At 40.7% G+C, this 19,731-nt stretch overlaps 2 protein-coding genes across 2 annotated transcripts; one reads left to right on the forward strand and one right to left on the reverse strand.

The window, feature by feature from the left end:
- Positions 1 to 10,633: 10,633 nt before the first annotated feature.
- rccd1 (RCC1 domain containing 1) lies at positions 10,634 to 14,213 on the forward strand (the record flags this gene model as incomplete). Its single annotated transcript, XM_080544587.1, has 8 exons — positions 10,634 to 10,841; positions 11,667 to 11,879; positions 12,326 to 12,491; positions 12,758 to 12,879; positions 13,142 to 13,243; positions 13,421 to 13,576; positions 13,707 to 13,736; positions 13,931 to 14,213. 8 exons carry the CDS (start codon positions 10,634 to 10,636, stop codon positions 14,086 to 14,088), a joined length of 1,155 nt encoding a protein of 384 aa, XP_080400713.1. The 3' UTR covers positions 14,089 to 14,213.
- Positions 14,214 to 14,326: 113 nt separating this feature from the next.
- cib1 (calcium and integrin binding 1 (calmyrin)) lies at positions 14,327 to 19,519 on the reverse strand. The gene is made up of 7 exons (XM_080544933.1): positions 19,386 to 19,519; positions 18,147 to 18,181; positions 17,011 to 17,110; positions 16,510 to 16,663; positions 16,297 to 16,415; positions 14,692 to 14,780; positions 14,327 to 14,608 (listed from the first exon to the last, which is right to left on the reverse strand). The coding sequence occupies exons 1-7, from the start codon at positions 19,434 to 19,436 to the stop codon at positions 14,587 to 14,589; spliced, it is 570 nt and encodes a 189-aa protein (XP_080401059.1). The 5' UTR covers positions 19,437 to 19,519; the 3' UTR covers positions 14,327 to 14,586.
- Between the last annotated feature and the right edge of the window lie 212 nt (positions 19,520 to 19,731).

Raw genomic sequence — 19,731 nt, forward strand, 5'->3', positions numbered from 1 at the left:
CTTCTAGTACATGTTGAGATATTGAAGAACTGATTCAATATATATATATATATATATATATATATATATATATATATACAGGGGTGCACATAACTGGTGCGCCAGTGCGCATGCGTCGCCAAAATGCATGCTGCGCGGCAGATCAGCCGCATGAGGGCGCTTTTGCGCACCAAAAAAAAATAAAATAATTGATCACAAAAAAAACATCCTCTACCATGGTTGAAATTGAGGACAGTGATAATTTACAGCAGTCAAGAGAGCAGTGATGATGACGATTAAGCTTGTAGTATTTATAAATACATGCTTAGGCTGTAACTTTTTGTTGAAAAGTTGATTTCAGTGTTTACAGAACAGAGCAGTGCTTAAAGAGATCAGTTGATTTCATTGTGTTTAAAGGAGTCTGACAGACTTTCATGCTTAAAGAGCAGTCATTTGATTTTGCATTTGTTTTGCACACAATCATTTGTTCGTTCATCTTTATTTATGAATAAATGTCGTTTTGCGTTATCCATGTATCCCTTTTTCATCCATCCTGTGGGACGGGTCGTGACTCGCGAGCTCGGGGAGCACCAAGCAGCATCCCTAGGTGCTCCTCTGAGCACTGGCCCCAAAAAGTTATGTGCACCCCTGTATATATATATATATATATATATATATATATATATATATATATATATATATATAGGCAACGGTAATATATATGTGTACTTTATATATGTGTATTATCTTCAGGTAAAATGTATACCTGTAGTTCCTGTACTTGTGGAATAACACTTATTTAAACCCCCCCAAGTTAGATTTTATTTATTGCAGCATGAATAAGCATTGTTCATCTTCCCTCTTCTTTGTGCTTCTCTCTAGGCAATATTTGAGTGAAAAGCTGGACGAATCAACTCCCTCCACCCTAAGTTCTCATCAGCAGTATTTTTTCATCCTCCTATGGATAAGCTGGAGTTAATAAAACTATACTTTAACCTGGGCCTGAACTACAAGGACATTGTTCATATTTTGAGCACAAAACACAGGATTGTTCTCAGCTTGAAAACCCTCAAACGAATCCTGAAGAAGAATGGACTGTTTCATCGACATTTTGACAGCTTAACAGAAACGCTACAGTTCATAAGGGAGGAGCTCCAAGGCTCAGGGTCTCTGCATGGGTACAGGTGGATGTTCACTAAATGCAAAGAAAGGGGGTTGCGTGTACGGAAAGAAGATGTCCGCTTAATTCTCTCCACTCTTGACCCAGAGGGCACAACACTCAGAAGAAAAAGAAGATTGAGCAGACGAGCATACTTTGCCAAAGGGCCCAATTTTGTATGGCATGTTGATTCTTATGACAAATTGAAGCCTTTCGGTATATGCATCAATGGAGCTATAGACGGATTCTCCCGAAGAATGTTGTGGTTGAATGCATATTGTACCAGCAGTGACCCCAAAGTTATAGGAGGTTATTACCTGGAGACAGTAGAGGAGCTTGGTGGATGCCCCCGTATCCTGAGGGCAGATATGGGAACAGAAAACGGTACGATCCGGGATATACAACGTTACCTACGTCGCAATGATGATGATGCTCATGGTGGTAACAAAAGCTTTATATATGGTAAAAGCACGAGCAATAAAAGAATAGAGAGCTGGTGGGGCTTTCTTCGTAAAGAGTGTGTGGAGTTTTGGCTCCAACATCTTCACAGACTCAAAGATGAAGGTCAGTTTGATGGTGACTTCTTGGACAAGAACCTTATCTTATTCTGCTTCCTTGGTTTGATTCAGGTAAGTGGCATCAACAATGGATGGTGTAGACATGTATAGCCTAAAATACTCTAACCAACAGGCCTATGATTATACTTTAATAAAAGGCCTAAACTTTTCCCAGTAATCAATTTTGTAATTTGATTTGGTATTACTCTGATCATGTCCGCAGGATGAATTGGATTCAGTTAAGGAGACCTGGAACAGCCATCTGATTCGTCCATCAAGGAATGAGCTTGTTCCCCACGGTCGCCCGGATGTCATGTATACCATACCTGAATTGTATGGCACAGGCGATTATCTGTGTCAAGTGTCGGAGGAAAATCGTACCAACTGTGAAGGCGACTGTATCCACCGCCATGACATAGCTTGTGATGAGGACGTTTTCACCCTGTGCACCCACATAATGGCACAAAACTATCTCCATGTTCCTGTGGATGCATTCATGGCAATTGACCTCTACATTTCCTTGAGGGAAGAATTGTCTGCACTTGTAAATGTTGAGTGAGTGAGATTCATATGAGGACCATCACCAGGCTCTGGAATACATTCACATGGGCCAGCTCCAAGCAGCCTCTTACTCAGACTCTTATTATTTTGAAAGGGTGATGGACAAACCTGGGATGTCAGTATCTTGAGTAAAACTACAGAATAGAATGCATTTACCTTAGCAGTGGAAATTATCAAATAAATGGCAAAACAAAATTAAAGTCAAAACATTTTTGTTTAATAAATTGACTAATGTGCATGTTATTTGAGAACTCTGATATACTGTTAATATCATAACATGAAAGAAACTCAGGGTAAGCTGAACCTTAGCACTGGAAATAATCAAATAAATGACAAAGAATAATGCCACGTTTTTGTTGAATAATTGACTTGTGCATGTTATTTGAGCACCCTGATATACTGTTAATCAGAACCCTGATATGCTGTTAAACATGAAACTAACCCAGGGTAAACTGAATCCTGGCAGTGGAAATAATAAAATGAATGTACAAAAATAAATAGTCCCCATTTTTGTTGAATAATTGACGAATGTGCATGCTGTTTGAGGACCCTGATATACTGTTAATAACATAACATGAAAGAAACTCAGGGTAAGCAGAATTACGGAAAGAGAGAGAATGAAGGTGCCATTCTGCCACAACAACACCGTTTCCTGGGGACCTCCAGAGAGATGGTGAATTACCTACAGTAGAATAGAGAAGCATAACATGAGCTACATGCAGTTGTAGATGTACATACCCAATCATGTACATTGAACTCACACACCTGACACTTACCACTAAATAATGTCCATCACCCACACGTTTGCATCAAGGACGCTGGTGAACTCTTCTGCCAATTCAAGGTATGATCCATAGTTGTTTGGGACTTCTAACACACACCCACATGTGTGGGACTGGGGGCTTCTTGTAAAGGTACTCTTAGGCTCAACAAATCGGATGTGGATTTCCTTGGCAACCAGGAGGTCTGCACCTATTAAAGACAACACAAAATGGTATGGATGCCACCCATTAGTCAATTAATTGACTGATTAGTATTAGTCAATACATTTTTACAGCACTGAACAGACTTCAAAGGAATAGGTTAATACTATCAAATAACTGAAACTTTCTTGCAGAATTACCGGTGCAAAATCTGAGAAATTTCCTGAGCCGAGCTTCGCTACAGGTCCTGATGAACTTCTTCAGGAAATCCAGAATCCCCTGTTCTCTTTTGTTGAGGTTCTCATACTGTAGCTTGGCTACAACCTTCCTGCTTGTAGGAGTGAGGCTGGTCATCACTTCATCCAGTTTCAGCCCTTTCAACACAGTGCTCCAACAGTCAGCTATATATGCTGGATCCTGCACTATTTCTTTGTGTGCCACTTCAAGTAACGTCTTCCTGACATTCTCCTCGGTGACAAGACGTTTTACATGATGTGCCTCTAGGAAATCCATCCATTCCTCTGTTCCAGAAATTGATTTCAAGTCCTTCATTGCTTGCTCAGAAACGTCCTTTTCTTCAGTGGGAACTGTTTCTAAAAACTGGGTCATCATCCATGATTTTTTGTCCAAGACAGTAGAAGAGGAAGGGCTTGGCCAGTACTACAGGGAAATAATTGGCAATCTTGTAGCCTATGACCATTACTTAAGCTATGTTTTCCCATTCATCTGTCATGTCATGTCTTGTCATAGGTATTCTCACAGCGTTTCCGCAAGTGCATTTCATAACAAAGGTCTCCCAGTATTCACTTAAAGCATCACGCAGGACTCCACCAGTGTCTTCTCCCTTCTCTGTGGTACCATTGGGTAGAACCATCGCCACCTCCAAGAGAGTGTCATCAACAGATAGACGACCATCCTTACAGGCAGCATTTAACTCTTCAAACACATTTCCCCTGTGAAGCCTTAGCTTTGTGACCTTGGGAGGTTCAACTGTTGCACTTTCCAGAGGGTATGATATATTATCTAGTGGTAGGGTATCATCCAGACTGATGGTGTCATCCATGAAGGAGTAGCCTATCTGTATTTCCTCATCAACTATAATGGGGTGCCTGCTCCCTGTGGAAGCAGCTGTAGAGGTAGAAGCAGATGGAGGTGAAGAAGCAAGTCTAGGCCGAGAAGCAGTTGCAGGTGGCGATTCAAATCCAGGTAGAAAAGCAGGTAGAGAATCAAACCCTGGTGGAGAAGCAGGAGCAGAACCAAATCCAAGTGGAGAAGTAGGTGGAGAGCCAAATCCAGGTAAAAAAGCAGGTAGAGAATCGAACTCTGGTGGAGAAGCAGGAGCAGAACCAAATCCAGTTGGAGTTGCAGGCGGAGAGGCAGCTGGAGGCGGAGAAACAGCTGCAGGCGGGGAAACAGCTGCAGGCGGAGAAGGTGTTCCAGTGTCAGACCTTGCTTTACAAGATAGGTAGACTCTCAACATTTTTACTTTTAGACTTTCATACAGTTGACCCAGACTCAGCAATGGATCAAGCTCCACTTCGGTGAAGTCCCTAATTGTGAAATCAAATTCATTCAAATCACCAAGCTTACTTTTCCCGTGAGGGAAAAAAAGGGCTTTTCCTACTTCAACCAACAATGCCATTGTGGTGTTCTTTTCTGCTTTTAGGTGTCTAGTGCCGCCTCCTCTTTTCCCTTTCACTTGATTGAAAGAGCCCCCAACTTCTTCAAACAACCCCATTTGGTAAGTGCGCTTCACTTTGGAAGCATTTTTGTTCCCCCACATTTTTCCAGCGCGATCATCCCCTTCAGTGTTTTTGGTTTTGCAGGCCCGTTTTCCAGAATAAACATCTTCAGTGTTTTTAGTGCCCCGTCTTTGTTTTAGTTTGGACATCAACCTTTCTGTAGCTTTGGAGACAGTTGTGGTGGTTCCTTCAAGTGCAGCTACTTCTCTTCTGCAGTACTGCCGAATAGCTATCCGGTCTCCAATCTTGGGTACATAACTCATTAGCTCGTCATCTGTCATCCCATGGACAGCATAGCAGTCAATCTGAAAAACAAAAACATTATGGAACTTGTGCCTCTCACCCTCTTTGCATGCCCTCACCCTCTTTCCAAAGTCCTGTGTGTGTGCCCCAATCCCTTTTCCAGTCTGGAAACTACAATATTCCAACTAGAAATACTGCTTTGTGGATGTATGCCCCGCCAACAAGAGTCAGGTTGTTGTTTAGGCCTACATCCTCTGTCTAGACTCAAAAAAGTATGTTGTGAAGGCTTAATGTATTTTATTAAATGAGTCCCAAGTAGCCAATTGTGAAAACAATTCCTCAAGCCGTTCCTGAAATGTCACATTGACAAGGCCAAAAGTGAGGTCACGGTGACCTTAATCTATACCTCCTTTATAGCTAGCTAACATTGCATACCTTTTCATTGATGAACGTTGAGATAACCCTCTCATCCAACCTCCGTTGCTCACGTAAAAAGGTGATCCACTCTTTATCCAACTCATCCATTCTATCAAAGAATACAATTCAGTGACTAAAAAAAGGTATGGCATCATCACTAGCTGTAGATGGACTCAGACCTCTCCTCACCTCAACAATGTATTTGAATACCTACAGTAATAGCCTACTGTAGATTTCTGAGTTACAAAACTGAACAGTAGTGAAAAGTGAATAAACAGAGGGAAAGACAAATGGTGAGGGGTAGGGAGGCATCAGCTAAGATGGATGAGATGAGAGGAAGAATCAAAGAAACACACTTCTGACTTACAGAGCGGAAGGCTACTGGCACAAGTTCGCTGGGAACCAATTTCTGGGGAGGAAAAACAGACAAACTGCATAAGTAACCATGCAAAAGGTACAGTTAAGTGATCATCAGTTATTTTAACGTTGATTTATAATCCTAGCAACACTAAATTCAATTCCACTCAATTATATTATTCTATTTTCTCCCTATATACATAACTTAAGTAATCTTAATTTATTCAAAAATATCTAGCCCAGTCTAAGTAGCCTACATGAAATAAACATCTGTGTAGCCTAATGCAATATATTGGTAAAAATGTCTACAGAATTTCTGTGTGTCATCTATAAACGTTGCTGCTTGGGAGCTGGTAGCTAGCCAGACAATTGTCCAGACAATTATGCAACAACCTAACACTCAATGTTCTAAAGCCAGCATGTCGAAATGGCAGCATGTCGGAATGGCGAGATGTCGGAATGGCGGCATGTCGGATAGCCGACATGTAACCATTTATAGCTAACTCCCCATTTTCACTCAAAGTTTAGACTCATAAATCAATGACAGTCTACAACTAGCTACTCTTTACTCTATGATTTAGAGCACTATACCGTCGGGCTTAGATATGACATTTACAGTACCGTAGGCTACAGCTAAGCGTTGGCAGGCTGTCGGCTAACATTATCCTAGGCTAGGCTATCAACACTGCTAAAATGTCAGTGTAGGCTTGCTTCAGATTTCGGTATTCGGTTACAGTAATAGAATCCTGGATGAATGTAAATATGTGTAATTTATGTAGGTTATAACATTAGTCTACTTACCAGTTACAACAACGTGAATTTTGGGAAAGTGGGATGCTGACTGTATGAACTTGCCGAACATGCGCAGCGGACGGGCAGGAGTAGGGAGCCCTCAGTTTACGTCAGGTGCGGAGTGATTATGAAACTGAGCGCAGGGCACGGTTTATGAATCTGAGGCCACAGTTTACTAAACCGTGCGCACAGTTTATGAATCTGAGGCCACAGTTTACTAAACCGTGCGCACAGTTTATGAATCTGAGGCCACAGTTTACTAAACCGTGCGCACAGTTTATGAATCTGAGGCCACAGTTTACTAAACCGTGCGCACAGTTTATGAATCTGAGGCCACAGTTTACTCTTTTTTTTTCTTCTTCTCCTAGGTGACCCCAGAGGGGCTCCGTAAGATTCTTCAGTTCCTCCCTGTATGGATGATAAATAAGTATGGGTTCAGGCACTGGCAGACTCATGGGGGGGGAAATGGGTACTAAAATGGGCTCTACACTGAAATGCAGAAACGCTAGTGTGGTGTTGTTGATGTCAGTAGAGGGTGTGAGCTCTAGCCATTGGTAACCAAGTTAAAAAGCAGGACCAAAGAGTTAGCCCGCTGACACCACAGAATATTCAAAAATACTGTAATATATACATAAGAACTGAAATTTCAATGTGGTCCAAGAACTATGTACATTTAGCGGTTAGGCCTTCAACATGTAATTTGTACCCGCAGTAAATGTGGAGTGGTGGTCTAGTGGATAGTGAGTTGGACTTGGGATCGGAAGGTTGTGAGTTCAAATCCCGCCTGAAGCCACACCACTACTAGTGCGCCCTTGAGTAAGGCACTTAGCCCTCAGTTACTCCAGGGGGAATGTCCCTGTAATTCGTAATTGTAAGTCGCTTTGGATAAAAGCGTCTGCTAAATGGCAAAATTAAAATTAAAATTAGTAAATCTATGAGGTTCTAACCTGGGTGTACCCTGCCCACTCTCCTGAAACCCCTGTGTCTCCTGCTCAGGACCATCCAGACGGTTCCACAGGCATCTGGCTCGTTCCTTCAGATCCTCCAGGGACTTCATCAGGGATTCCTTCTTTACCTCCATCTTAAGACAGGAGGAAGCAGGCTCAGCCTGGGGGCCTGGGCCAGAGCTGGGGTCAGGACTGAGACAGGAGCTGAAACACTTGCGGTGCTGCTGTCGGAGTCATTGTCGGACTGGTAGTACCCACGCAATTCCAGGCGGGCACTACGATGCGGCATGACTGATAGGAGAGAGAGGGATGGTGGGGGGCATCAAGAGAGCGATAGAGAAACACAAGGTCGTGTTGATTTCACACACTGTTTGTATCCCCAACCACTTGGGGGTTCACTTCAGTCAGCAATTGGTTTAGAAATCCAATCACAAGTGTCTGCTGCTCATTAAAGCGTGGTACATCTAGCAAGCGCCAAGACTTAGGCCCAATCCCAATTCCCTTTTCTACCCCTATGGCTCGTTTTCGAGTGTGACTCAATTTCGAGCCAAGGCCTTCGAACAGAGCCACAAGCCGTCGGGGTTGAAATCTACCCCTGTGAAATGGGACAACCCTTCAAGACTGATACGTCATCAGTAGTATCGTAGAAAAGCATTGACGCTCGCGACTCATTCACAACTTCACTTTTACGCTATCAATCGATCAAACAAGTCATCAAATAAAAAAGATCAATGCTTCATTATCAGACCATGACAGAATAACGGCGCTCTAACCTGTATGAAACCTGTGCTTCTACCCTGCCAGTCTGCACTGATTTAGGACAACAGTGCAACAACTTCGCGGCTGAACTTTAGTTACATTTACGGCGTCATATATACCATCAATGGGAAACATGGAAAATGCATGACTTACAGCACCGATGTATTTCTATGGGGAAGGCTGTGCTTGACGATTCCATTGGACTGACGCCGGGGCAGAGGAACATGGTGACTGTCTGTCACCCTGTGACAAACGCGCAGATATGAGTGTCCTGCTTTGGTAGTCTAATAATGGAAGTGATCAGGTAGGCTACAGTCCTCTACTGCTAAACCCGAGCGCGCTGGTCTGTGGAACTTTCTATGTTAAGCATAGGCACAAGCGTAAGCACCTCGGCATAACAGCGATTGTTTTGTTATGCTTGTTAAATGTCTATAATGCATTGAAATGACATTAGTACATCAGACATGGAAATATGTCATATGCGCGACTGTCCACAAATCAGCCTGTAACGTTAGACACAGCACCTCGACATAAAAGCGATTTTTTTGGTTATGCTTGTTATAAAGAAAAGGTCTATAATGCATTGTAATGACATTAAACTAAGATAATAAGATGGTTATCATCATTTTTCAAATCTTTATTAATAAGTAATTACAGAGAAAGTAATGACATTTCCGCATTGAATAGAGCGACATAACATTTCTGTAGATGATTTGCAATGCATGCTGGAATCAAGGGGTACGGCTTCAAAGCTAGTCTGGTCCTCAAATCGCTCGAAACGAAGTCATAGCTAGCCCTCCGACGAAGTCATAGCTAGCCCTTCCCCTCTGTGAAATATGAATTGGGACACCCTACCCTAAACGTGAACGAAAGCAAAACGAAGCCATAGGGGTGAAAACGAAGCCGTAGGGGTGAATTGGGATTGGCCCTTAATACACAGTATAATGGAAGTACATTCAAGGGTAGTGAAGCAAGGAATTGTGGTCACATTAATTTGGGTCCCTGTACATACGGGCATCATGGGCAATGAGAGAGTACACAAACTAGCCAAACAAGCTGTTAAAAAAGGAAACAGACACAGAAATTCAAATATTAAAATCAGAGGGAAAGAGTATTGTGTGGAGGGAAGCCAATAGAAAGTGGCAGCAACAGTGGGATCAGGAGACAAGACAGGGTTCCCACAGGAAATCCTTGCAAGTTTGTGAATTTGAGAAAAAAAATCAAGGCCTTAAAAGTTTTGGAAAATAGACATGGGTCATTGAAAGTGCTTGAATTCCTCTCTCTCTCTCTCTCTCTCTCTCTCTCTCTCTCTCTCTCTAAAAAAAATGTTTTACGTAATTATAGTAGATAAGATATTGCTTAACATTAACTTTACACATATTTCACAATGTATTGTTTTGCTGTGCTGTGGTAGAGAGGGCAAGAGACCATCTATTCATCACATTCAAGCCTCTCTTTTTAATTGTTGCCTGTGAGCGGATAGTTCCTATTATATCAATTCTCATCTAGAATTGTCTCAAACTATGCCGTGTTGGGTCCTTGAATTTGAGGGAATTGAGTCTTGAAAGTCCTTGAAAAGTGCTTGAATTTGATGTTTCAGAAGGTGTAGGAACCCTGCAAGAGGAAGACAATTATATGCAATACAAAACAGAGTGGGTAGTGTGATAAACAGAGTGGGTAGTGTGATAAACAGAGTGGGTAGTGTGATAAACAGAGTGGGTAGTGTGATAACATCCGACGGGATTATGTGACTATTGTCATGTAAAAGAAACAGTAGAACATGTACTTGTTAACTGCAGGAAATATGCGTCAGAAAGACAGGAAATTATGGAGGGACTGAACAGATGGGGACTGACAAGAGAAGGTTTGGAGGTATTGGAGTGTGGTGGGAGTGGACAGGGCAGGAGGTGTCTGGTCAGCTTTCTCAAGAGAACTGGCCTGATAGGGAGGCTGTGACGAGATGGACAATGTAGTAACTGGATCAATCCAGCAGATGGCAGTAGTGCAACGCGAAGGATGCAAGCTGCCGTTAAACCCAACAGAAGAAGAAGAGGAAGAAGTGTTTTGATAATTTGTACCCATTTCTGACCCAATAATCTGACCCACGTGTCACCAAATAACGGTACATAAATGTATGGGTGATTTGAGCCTATTCGCGTTCATCTAGTTAGTGGGCCGCCACCCTCGAGTTGTGCCAATGAACTGGTTCGGATTTGGCTTCAATGGCTTTGGACAGATACGAGCTAACGAAAGACTGAAGGGTGAAGGAGGAAGTATTGGAGAAGATGTTCGAGTGACCAGCCCAACCCCTTTAGAAGAACCTGGACCGACCCAGGCCCGTGTCCCACACGACAACACGAGAATCAGGACAAGTTGGAGTCAAAGAGCTCGCCTGGATGGGGAAGGTAACGTTCACCCCACACGGTTCACTACAGAGCTATGGTGGCAGGGAATTCATTGCCACGCTTTTTAGTTTCAGATAGTAACAGAAGTTGCTTTAACAAAAAAAAAAATCAAGATGTATCTGTTTACATATGGGACACCCTCCCTGAAAACAATGCAGTGTTTCTCACTGGTGAATTGAGCTACCTTGTGATCCCAAAGGTAAGGAGAGTTATGTTTGTTTTTGTCTCCACTTTTCTTCCTGTATTATTTTTCTTTATTTCGTTATTAAGTTGTCTTCAACTAAAAAGTAATTAATAGAGCTACTGTATGTATGTATGTGTGTGTGTGTGTGTGTGTGTGTGTGTGTGTGTGTGTGTGTGTGTGTGTGTGTGTGTGTGTGTGTGTGTGTGTGTGTGTGTGTGTGTGTGTGTGTGTGTGTGTGTGTGTGTGTGTGTGTGTGTGTGTGCGTGCGTGCGTGCATGCGTGTGTGTATGTATGAATGTTATGGAAGTGTATTGTGTTTAAGATGAAAAACCCTAACCCCAGGAATAATAGCTACTGCATATTTGCTGTATCTAATGTGGATCCAAATAACCAAACCAAACCCTCGAGACCTCAATGAACACCAGTTAATGAAACCACGTGCATCATGTGTACCAACAATTCAAACAATTCATAGGAGTTGCAACAATGAATCAGTGATTGATTGACAGTAAGCCTATTGTAGCCTAACTAGTTACTTTCTTTCCATAGTGTGATGTAGTTGACAACGCCCTCTGCTGTGTAATAACAGTATTAAACAGGACACATCACAGACTGTATCACATAAATGTTCACCTTTTTAGGTGATGGACGGGTGTGCCTGTCCGGTTTTAGGGCAGAGCCCGGTCATGAAGGCTGTGACGGGTATGTACGGGAAAGCCGCGGGTGTCTGGATGCATACGTCACCGAGAGACACCTCATCCTGGCTTTCCCTGACAAAGTGGAGTGCTGGACCTCTGAGAGAGATGAGAAGAAACCCGTCTGGAGCAGGGAAATAACCTCCACAGAGCAAGCTGGTAGGCCTACTGTCTTGTGATTGTAAATAATAAAAAGTAAAAAATAAAAAGTCTAGGTTTAGAAGAAGGTGATAGAAGAAGGTTGTTCCTTCTATCACTGAGACTGCCAATGGCCCCGGGCCTGAGCTGGATTACTCTTCCTGCTACGCCTGGTGGATTGATGATTCACTTGCTTATTCAAATGTATTGATTGTAAGTCGTTATTTTTTTTTACATTTTTGGCATTTAGCAGACGCCTTATTCCAAAGCGACTTACAATCAATACATTTGACTAAGCAAGTGAGTCATCAATCCACCAGTCGTAGCAGGAAGAGTAATCTAGCTCAGGCCGCTTTGGAATAAGGCGTCTGCTAAATGCCAAAAATGTACATGTAATGTCGCTCTCATTATAGTTGAATATCAACAACAATGTCCTCATCTTTCTCTTTTGTCTCTGTGCATTGTAGGGCCCCCACTTGCATTCCCGTTAGTTCCAGGGGGGTACATAGCCTCCAAACCTCCTTTCTACCGTTCCCTTTCACCACAGTTGCAGGCTGTGAGCTTGGTGCTAGGGACTGACCACGCCGTCCTCCTGACCGCCTCTGGGGTTGTCTACACCTGGGGCTCTGGCAGGTAAACAGAACTGAAACTCAACTCTTCTAGGGAGTCTATTCTCTTCACCTGGCCAGTCATTTAAAAAAAGACTCAGTGTATAGTTAAATAACAATTTAAGAGATGTCAATCTTTTTCGGAACATTTGGCACATCATCAGGGAAGTAATGGAGTGTAATCAGAGCATACTGCATCAAAGGCACAGCTGACAGAACATGAGCATCGGTGCTCTCCACACAGTCAAGTCTCCATCGAATTGTCTTCTTGTGTTGATTTGGTGTTGTCAGCCATGGCCAGCTAGGACACGGGGACCTGAGTAACGAGGAGGAGCCCAGAGCAGTGGAGGCGCTGTGTGGGCTGCCTATGGGCAGCGTGGCGGCCGGGGGCTGGCACTCGGTCTGCATCAGTGGTAAGACTTTCTATGAAAGGATTCCACTTTTAAATCCCACCTCAAAACCTACCTGCTCTCCCATGCTTACAACCTCCCCTACCCCTAACCATCTCCCCTAACCCTTGTGAAACTTTATCTAGTTATCTATGGTGTCAGTTTAGTTTGTAACAAAGCAGCAGCATATGCATAGGTTATCTATCATCTACCCCACCCCTATATCATCTGAGAAAGACCCTTTCTTTCAAATGGTGCTTGTGATGATCACTAGTATTGTCCACAGCCGGAGGAGACATGTACGTGTGGGGCTGGAACGAGAGTGGCCAGCTGGGGCTTCCATCACGAGCCCTGAGAAGGGAGCAGCAGCACAAGAGCCAACACACAGGTCTGTCAAACCCTGAAGTTACAATAGATTCAAGATTCCATTAGTTAAATAGGTGTGAAAACAATTGGGGTAGCTGTGTATTTAACAGTTGAATATTGAGGGAGCATCTGTCATCATCTATCAAATGGATATTTACTCCTACATACATATTCTGAATTGCTCTAATATGGTGCTTAGATGCCAGCACATCCACGTGTGAGGAGACACAAGAGGGGGAGAGAAGTGAAGAGGTGTTCATAACCATCCAGGCCTTTCCTGCCCTGATGGACGTCACTGAGTCATGTGAGGTCAGCAAGGTCAGCTGTGGGTCGCGCCATACTGCAGCAGTCACAAGTAAGTCCCTCACCTGCAGGCCTATAATACTGCATTATATAAATAATTGATTACAAAAATAATAATAATACTGCATTATATGATGAGTGATATTCGTCAGGTGATACCAGGTGACTTGTTTATATTTCAGGCAGAGGTGATCTCTACACTTGGGGTTGGGGTAAGACCGTTATAATACTCTTAATAATCATCTATTTGTGGCTCTATAGCATTAACAGAACCATTAATTCCTAATCGATAGATATGATTTATCCCATTATAACAAGACTGTTACAATACCCTATCATCATGAGAATGAATACATCCATGCTCTTTCTTTCTTTCTTTCTTTTTTTTTTTAAATCACTGTTTCAGGTGAATATGGCCAGCTAGGACAGGGGACTGTGATCAGTTCAGATGAGCCAAGACAAGTTGAGTTCTTCAGAGATCAGCACCTGCAGGTGGTGGATGTGGCATGTGGACCATGGAACACATTTGTATCTGCAGTCAAAGTTCAACCAGCCCCACCCTAACACACATCATACCTCTGTAACCAAGGACTACATGGAGCCCACCCTAACACACATCATACCTCCGTAACCAAGGACTACATGGAGCCCACCCTAACACACATCATACCTCCGTAACCAAGGACTACATGGAATGGAAATACTGCACAGTTTTGATTCCTTGGGAGTTTGGAATGGACATATTTTGTATGATTTTTTTAAGACATATAATAGATAATAAAAAAGGCAGGTTAAGACTTGATTACTTTTATTTGAACTATTGATACAAACTTACATCTTCAAACTGTTTTTAAAAAAAAAGAAAAAAAGAAGAAAGATCTTATTGCACAGGTATTATGTATAAATACATTTTTCAAACACATTTAGAAAATCTACAGAGACACATAATTGAAACATAAAATACATAATTAAGGCACAATCTCTTAAAATATTCTTATTAAGATGAAAGTCTTCTGAGAATCAAGTGGACTTCAGAGCATCTTTTTATTCTGGTAATGGGCCTCACAGCACGATCTTAAAAGAACTGGAGAAGAATCCAAACATTAGGGGGAAGGTCATAAGCAAACACAGATGGTTGAGGCATATTCTAGTGAAACTCCCACTCACCTGACAAAGTCTGGTGATCTGGAAATGACATGTTGGAACTCTGAGAGATTCACTGTCCCATCTTTGTCAATGTCTGACTCCTCAAGAATCTGCCATTTATGGGAAGAAAACAAAAACAGCTGAGCAAGCAGATACTTTACTTACATGTTTAATAACTTGCACAGATAACTTAAACATTGTTTCTGTAACCTCTGAGATTTTACACGTGTAAATATGTGTAAATGATCTGGCTCTAAAGATATACGTATATATATATATTTTTTTTAATAGTTTCAATAGTTTTTATGTGTGTTTTCCATACTTTACCAGGTCTGGAAATGGTCAATATTATATGGGTCATTCTTTTTTATACGGTGCCATTTGGACTTCATTACTTGATGAAAAATAAATGGTTGATTTATCTATATTTTAATGTTCTATTAGATAAAGGACATATCTAGCTTGCTGAAAAACATAGTGGTCGAGCTCAGGCACCTAAATTGTATTTTATTTAGAATACCCTCTGTAGTTGAATAGGGCGAGTGTCTCCAGAACAGAGTGGACACATAACAGGGTGGACACTAACAGGGTGGACATTTTGAGTTAAAGTTAGCCTTTAGCCTGCCTGTGTTAGCATAATGGCTAGAATGACCATGAATACTTGATGAGGAATCTAATTTGCACTAAATAGTTTTTTTGAAATTATTCAATTTGATTGATCTCCTCAATATTTAGGCATAACAGGGTGGACACGTTATGGTCAACCACATTAAACTCACTGGATAAAAACATAAAAATCAGATGGTAAAAGAGGTAGAAAATCACACAGCTTACAACATTTGAAATCCCCTCCACTGATGTGATTGAGAAATATGGTTTTCTTTTAAAAGGGACATTAACACAGCATAACAGGGTGGACAGTGATCGCAGGGACAAACATACAACCTTAATTTTTGGTACAAAATTTAAAAATAATGGATAAAAACGATATTTGATTTCAATAGATATTGATCAGGAAAATGAAATAATAATAATAACATATTTGGAAATGTATATGTTTTTAATAGTTATTTTTGGGATTGAAGTTGAATGAACAACAATTGAAGTTGAATGGACATCCCAAACCCCATGCAAAATCTCATTTACATCTTTAACCAAAGCTTTTAAAATGTAGAAAACAACAACTTAGAAGCCCATATCATTGTATTCATAATAAATAACAATCGACTATACATGTCGAAAAACCTAATGGAATTAGTATGTCCAAATTTAGACAAAATACAACATGATTTGTACTGGGGACGGAAAAGGCACCGTATAAAAAAATTACCCATATACCATACTCTTCCAGACTTAATTTTAATTTTAATTTAATTTTGCCATTTAGCAGACGCTTTTATCCAAAGCGACTTACAATTACGAATTACAGGGACATTCCCCCTGGAGTAACTGAGGGCTAAGTGCCTTACCCAAGGGCACACTAGTAGTGGTGTGGCTTCAGGCGGGATTTGAACTCACAACCTTCCGATCCCAAGTCCAACTCACTATCCACTAGACCACCACTACCCCCTTCACAGACCTGACTTCACAGACCTGCGTAGGAACCCTGTAATACTGTGAACTCACGTTGTTTATGAGTTGTCTCATCTCTTCAGGGGTCAGTCTTGTGTCCTCTGTCTCACCAGTCAAGCAGTTCACCAGCTTCTCTAGGTCTCCACCATCCAGAGTGCCATCATCATCAAAGTCTAAGAAGATAAAACAATCAATGTGTAACCAGCTAAAACACTGACAACCATAAAAACCATTTAAAAAAAAAAGTATCCTCAGCAAACATAATACCGAAAATACGGAATGCGTAGTGGGATTTGATTTCCAGGGTGGCTGAATCGCTGAAGGCACTCAAGAGATCCAAAAAGTCCTCAAAGGTCAGGCTTCCGTCTTTCATGTCAGAGGTTGAGAACACGTTGCAGATCCTTTTCCTGAATGGATTAGACTAGAAGGAGGAGGTGGGTACAGAACATGACGTATCAGGAATTGTTACACTTATGTCTGTGAAGTAATGGTGTGATTACCTCTGATGACAATAGTAACAGGCCCCTTTCCACTTGTATAATAACATAAACAGCTTAACTCCACTAGACCAATACAAAGCACATAGACATACTAGGCTATATTTCCATATTACATGTTGATACAACATTAGTACAAGCATGGGCTTATTGCAGTTTTACCACAGAGAGAGATCAGGACCAAAGTGAACATACAAGTACTTTCCCTTTACCATTTTGCAACCGATTACTGAATAATACTGAGTGATAATTTAATTGGAAATATTGTCACCTTGAGCTCCGGCAGTGTCAGGATTTTATCCATTGGTATTCTGGGAGTGGGGAGGTTCCTGTCCTCTTTAGACAGAAGCTCACTGAACTTCTTGTGTGCACTAAACACGAGTGAGACAACCATTGAATGAATGAATGAATGAATGCATTTATTTCGAACATGTGTAGAGAGAAATAGTTATAACAACAAAAGACAAAACAAAAACAAGAAAAACAAAAAAAACAAAAAACACTATTTACTTCACATGTCCGAAAAGGAGTAGGAAGAAGCATAAGCTTATTTAATCCTACCCCTTCTCCAATACTCAGAGATTAATAATTAATAATCAGCAGTTGACTTCAATATAAATATATATAATTTTTTATTTTATTTTATTAAATCAAATTTATTTACTTATTTACATATTGACCAACAATAGAAAACAGATCATGTAAATAAACAAATAATCTGTGAAAACAACAACTATCAAAGCCCTTCTTCCTCCTCGTACCTGGTGAAAACCATGTTTTTATACCGCTTTTTGAACTGGGCCATTCAAAAACATTTTTAAAAAACAGCTAAAGACTGTCCTGTATAGACAGGCTTTTGGCTAACCCCAAAAGCCTGTCTTTCTGTGTCCTGTTGATATTGTTGTACACTTGTTGTTTGTTACTTGTTCTTATTTTCACTTGTTTGCCTATTTTAACCTGCTATGACTTTTGCTCGTCTATTATGTTTCTTGTATTTGTAAAGCACTTTGTGACCCCTGGTCTGCTATAGAAATACATTTTACTTTTACTTATCTTAATCTATGTTCTTAAGCAATGTATGAAAGTCCAATTTACAAGGAAGTTTGGCCAGAGTAAATACTTTGGTATGACTGGTGTAATTCCTGCACTGTTATAAACGGGTGAGCTGTCATCTTGCCAATATTGCCTTTAAATTACAAAATAATTAAATTAAGATTATAAAAACCCATCCTTTTAATATTGCATTTAAGTTACAAAATAATTAAATTAATATAATATATAATGATTAAAGCACTTTGAGCTGCAACTTTGCAGGAAAATCGCTATACAAATAAAGTTATTATTATTATTATTATGATTATCTTGTTAGAAAAGCAATAAATAACATTTAGCAATACAGCTACTTACAGTAGAATCTCTTGCTTTGTCAAAAATGTCAGCTCCTGCAGGGAGAACAAATACATGTTACTTTCAATAAACCAGTTACACGCATATCAAATAATCATAACTGTCTTATAGTCTAGCAGCAAGTCCTCAAAAAAGGCTTTAGTTTTTGAGATACCCCTACCCGAGGTAGAGCAAATGACAACAATGATTTTTCTTATCTTTAGGGTCTCCCATTAATGAAATTGATTGTTGTCAAATTTTATTTTGGGGGGGAAATATGTTTTTTGGGTTGTTCTTTAGAGCTACCCCAATCCCTGAAAAAGAGCCAAATTAGACCAGGCCGAATATGGGGAAGGTGACAAAAAAGCCCCTAACTTGAGAATGATCACTCTTTTCCTCTTCAGATTTGCTGAGGTATGAACCAGGTGGTTGTCCTACATCACCAAATAGTCAGACAACTATTTACCTAAATAAATACTGAATTATAGTCCTGTAAACTTAGCTTCAGTTTAGACGGAAATTGTACTTTTTGGTGACAGGAACATAGGACTCCATCACTTTTCTCTCATTTATCAGAAAAACAGAAATCCCTGAAAAATATATAATTATTGAATTGTCTAGGGTGCTATTGAACACTAACCAGTAGTTGTATGGAAATATCTCATACAGTTCTATTGCAAATGAGATTTCTTTAGACATAGGCCTACCTCTTACAGCCTCTTACAGATACAGTCAAATTCCGAATGGGGGATAAGTGGCATAATAGCCTATAAGTTAAGAATGCTCACTCTGATGGTCATCATATTTGGAGAGGGAAATACCAGGTGGTTGAACTACATCACCAAATAGTCAGAATAAGAGTAACCCAATAAAATAAAGTTTAGTTCTAAATTGCAAGCCTCTAAAACATAGGTGTAAATAGTACAGGTTTAATTAAAACTGGAACCTTAATTCAAAGTACAATTAAATAAAGTCCTCAAACATTAGGGGACACGTTTTGACATTCTGCACAGCAGGTGCAGAACTCTGTACAGGGAAGGCCAACAGAGAGGCACTGGCACTTTCCACTCTCTCCACACTTTGCATCTTTGCAATATACGTGAGTGATGTCTCACTTCTGTAGGTGTCATGTTCACAGTTCACAGGATCATTTTATCTTAGAAGTTATATCAAGGACGTCTCGTTGAGATTAAACAAACTCGCTTGTAAGTAAAGACTCCATTAACTCAATTCGGGAGAAGTTGATCCCCTTACACTGACCTGGTACTCTGAGAGCAGGTCCTTCCGTAACTGGCTTGCCGTCGTTCCCATGTTGCGTTTCGATGTGTAAACGTACTTCTGTTTAAGTTCTTTATGTTCAACTTGGGCGAAAACAAACAAACTTTCTGCTACGATCAACTTTTCTCACTACTTCCCCTTCCTGTACTAACTAGCTACGTCACGTTTCCATAGTAACCAGATTAGCATATAATAATAATAACTTTATATTTGTATAGCGCTTTTCCTGCAAACGTTGCATCTCTAAGTGCTCCAATCATTATATAATCATCATGTAATTATTTAGTCATTTAAAGGCAATATTAAAAAGATGGGTTTTTAGTCTTGA

The sequence above is a fragment of the Nansenia antarctica genome (assembly GCF_963989245.1).
Source record: "Nansenia antarctica genome assembly, chromosome: 14".
In the NCBI taxonomy this organism is placed as follows: domain Eukaryota; kingdom Metazoa; phylum Chordata; class Actinopteri; order Argentiniformes; family Microstomatidae; genus Nansenia; species Nansenia antarctica.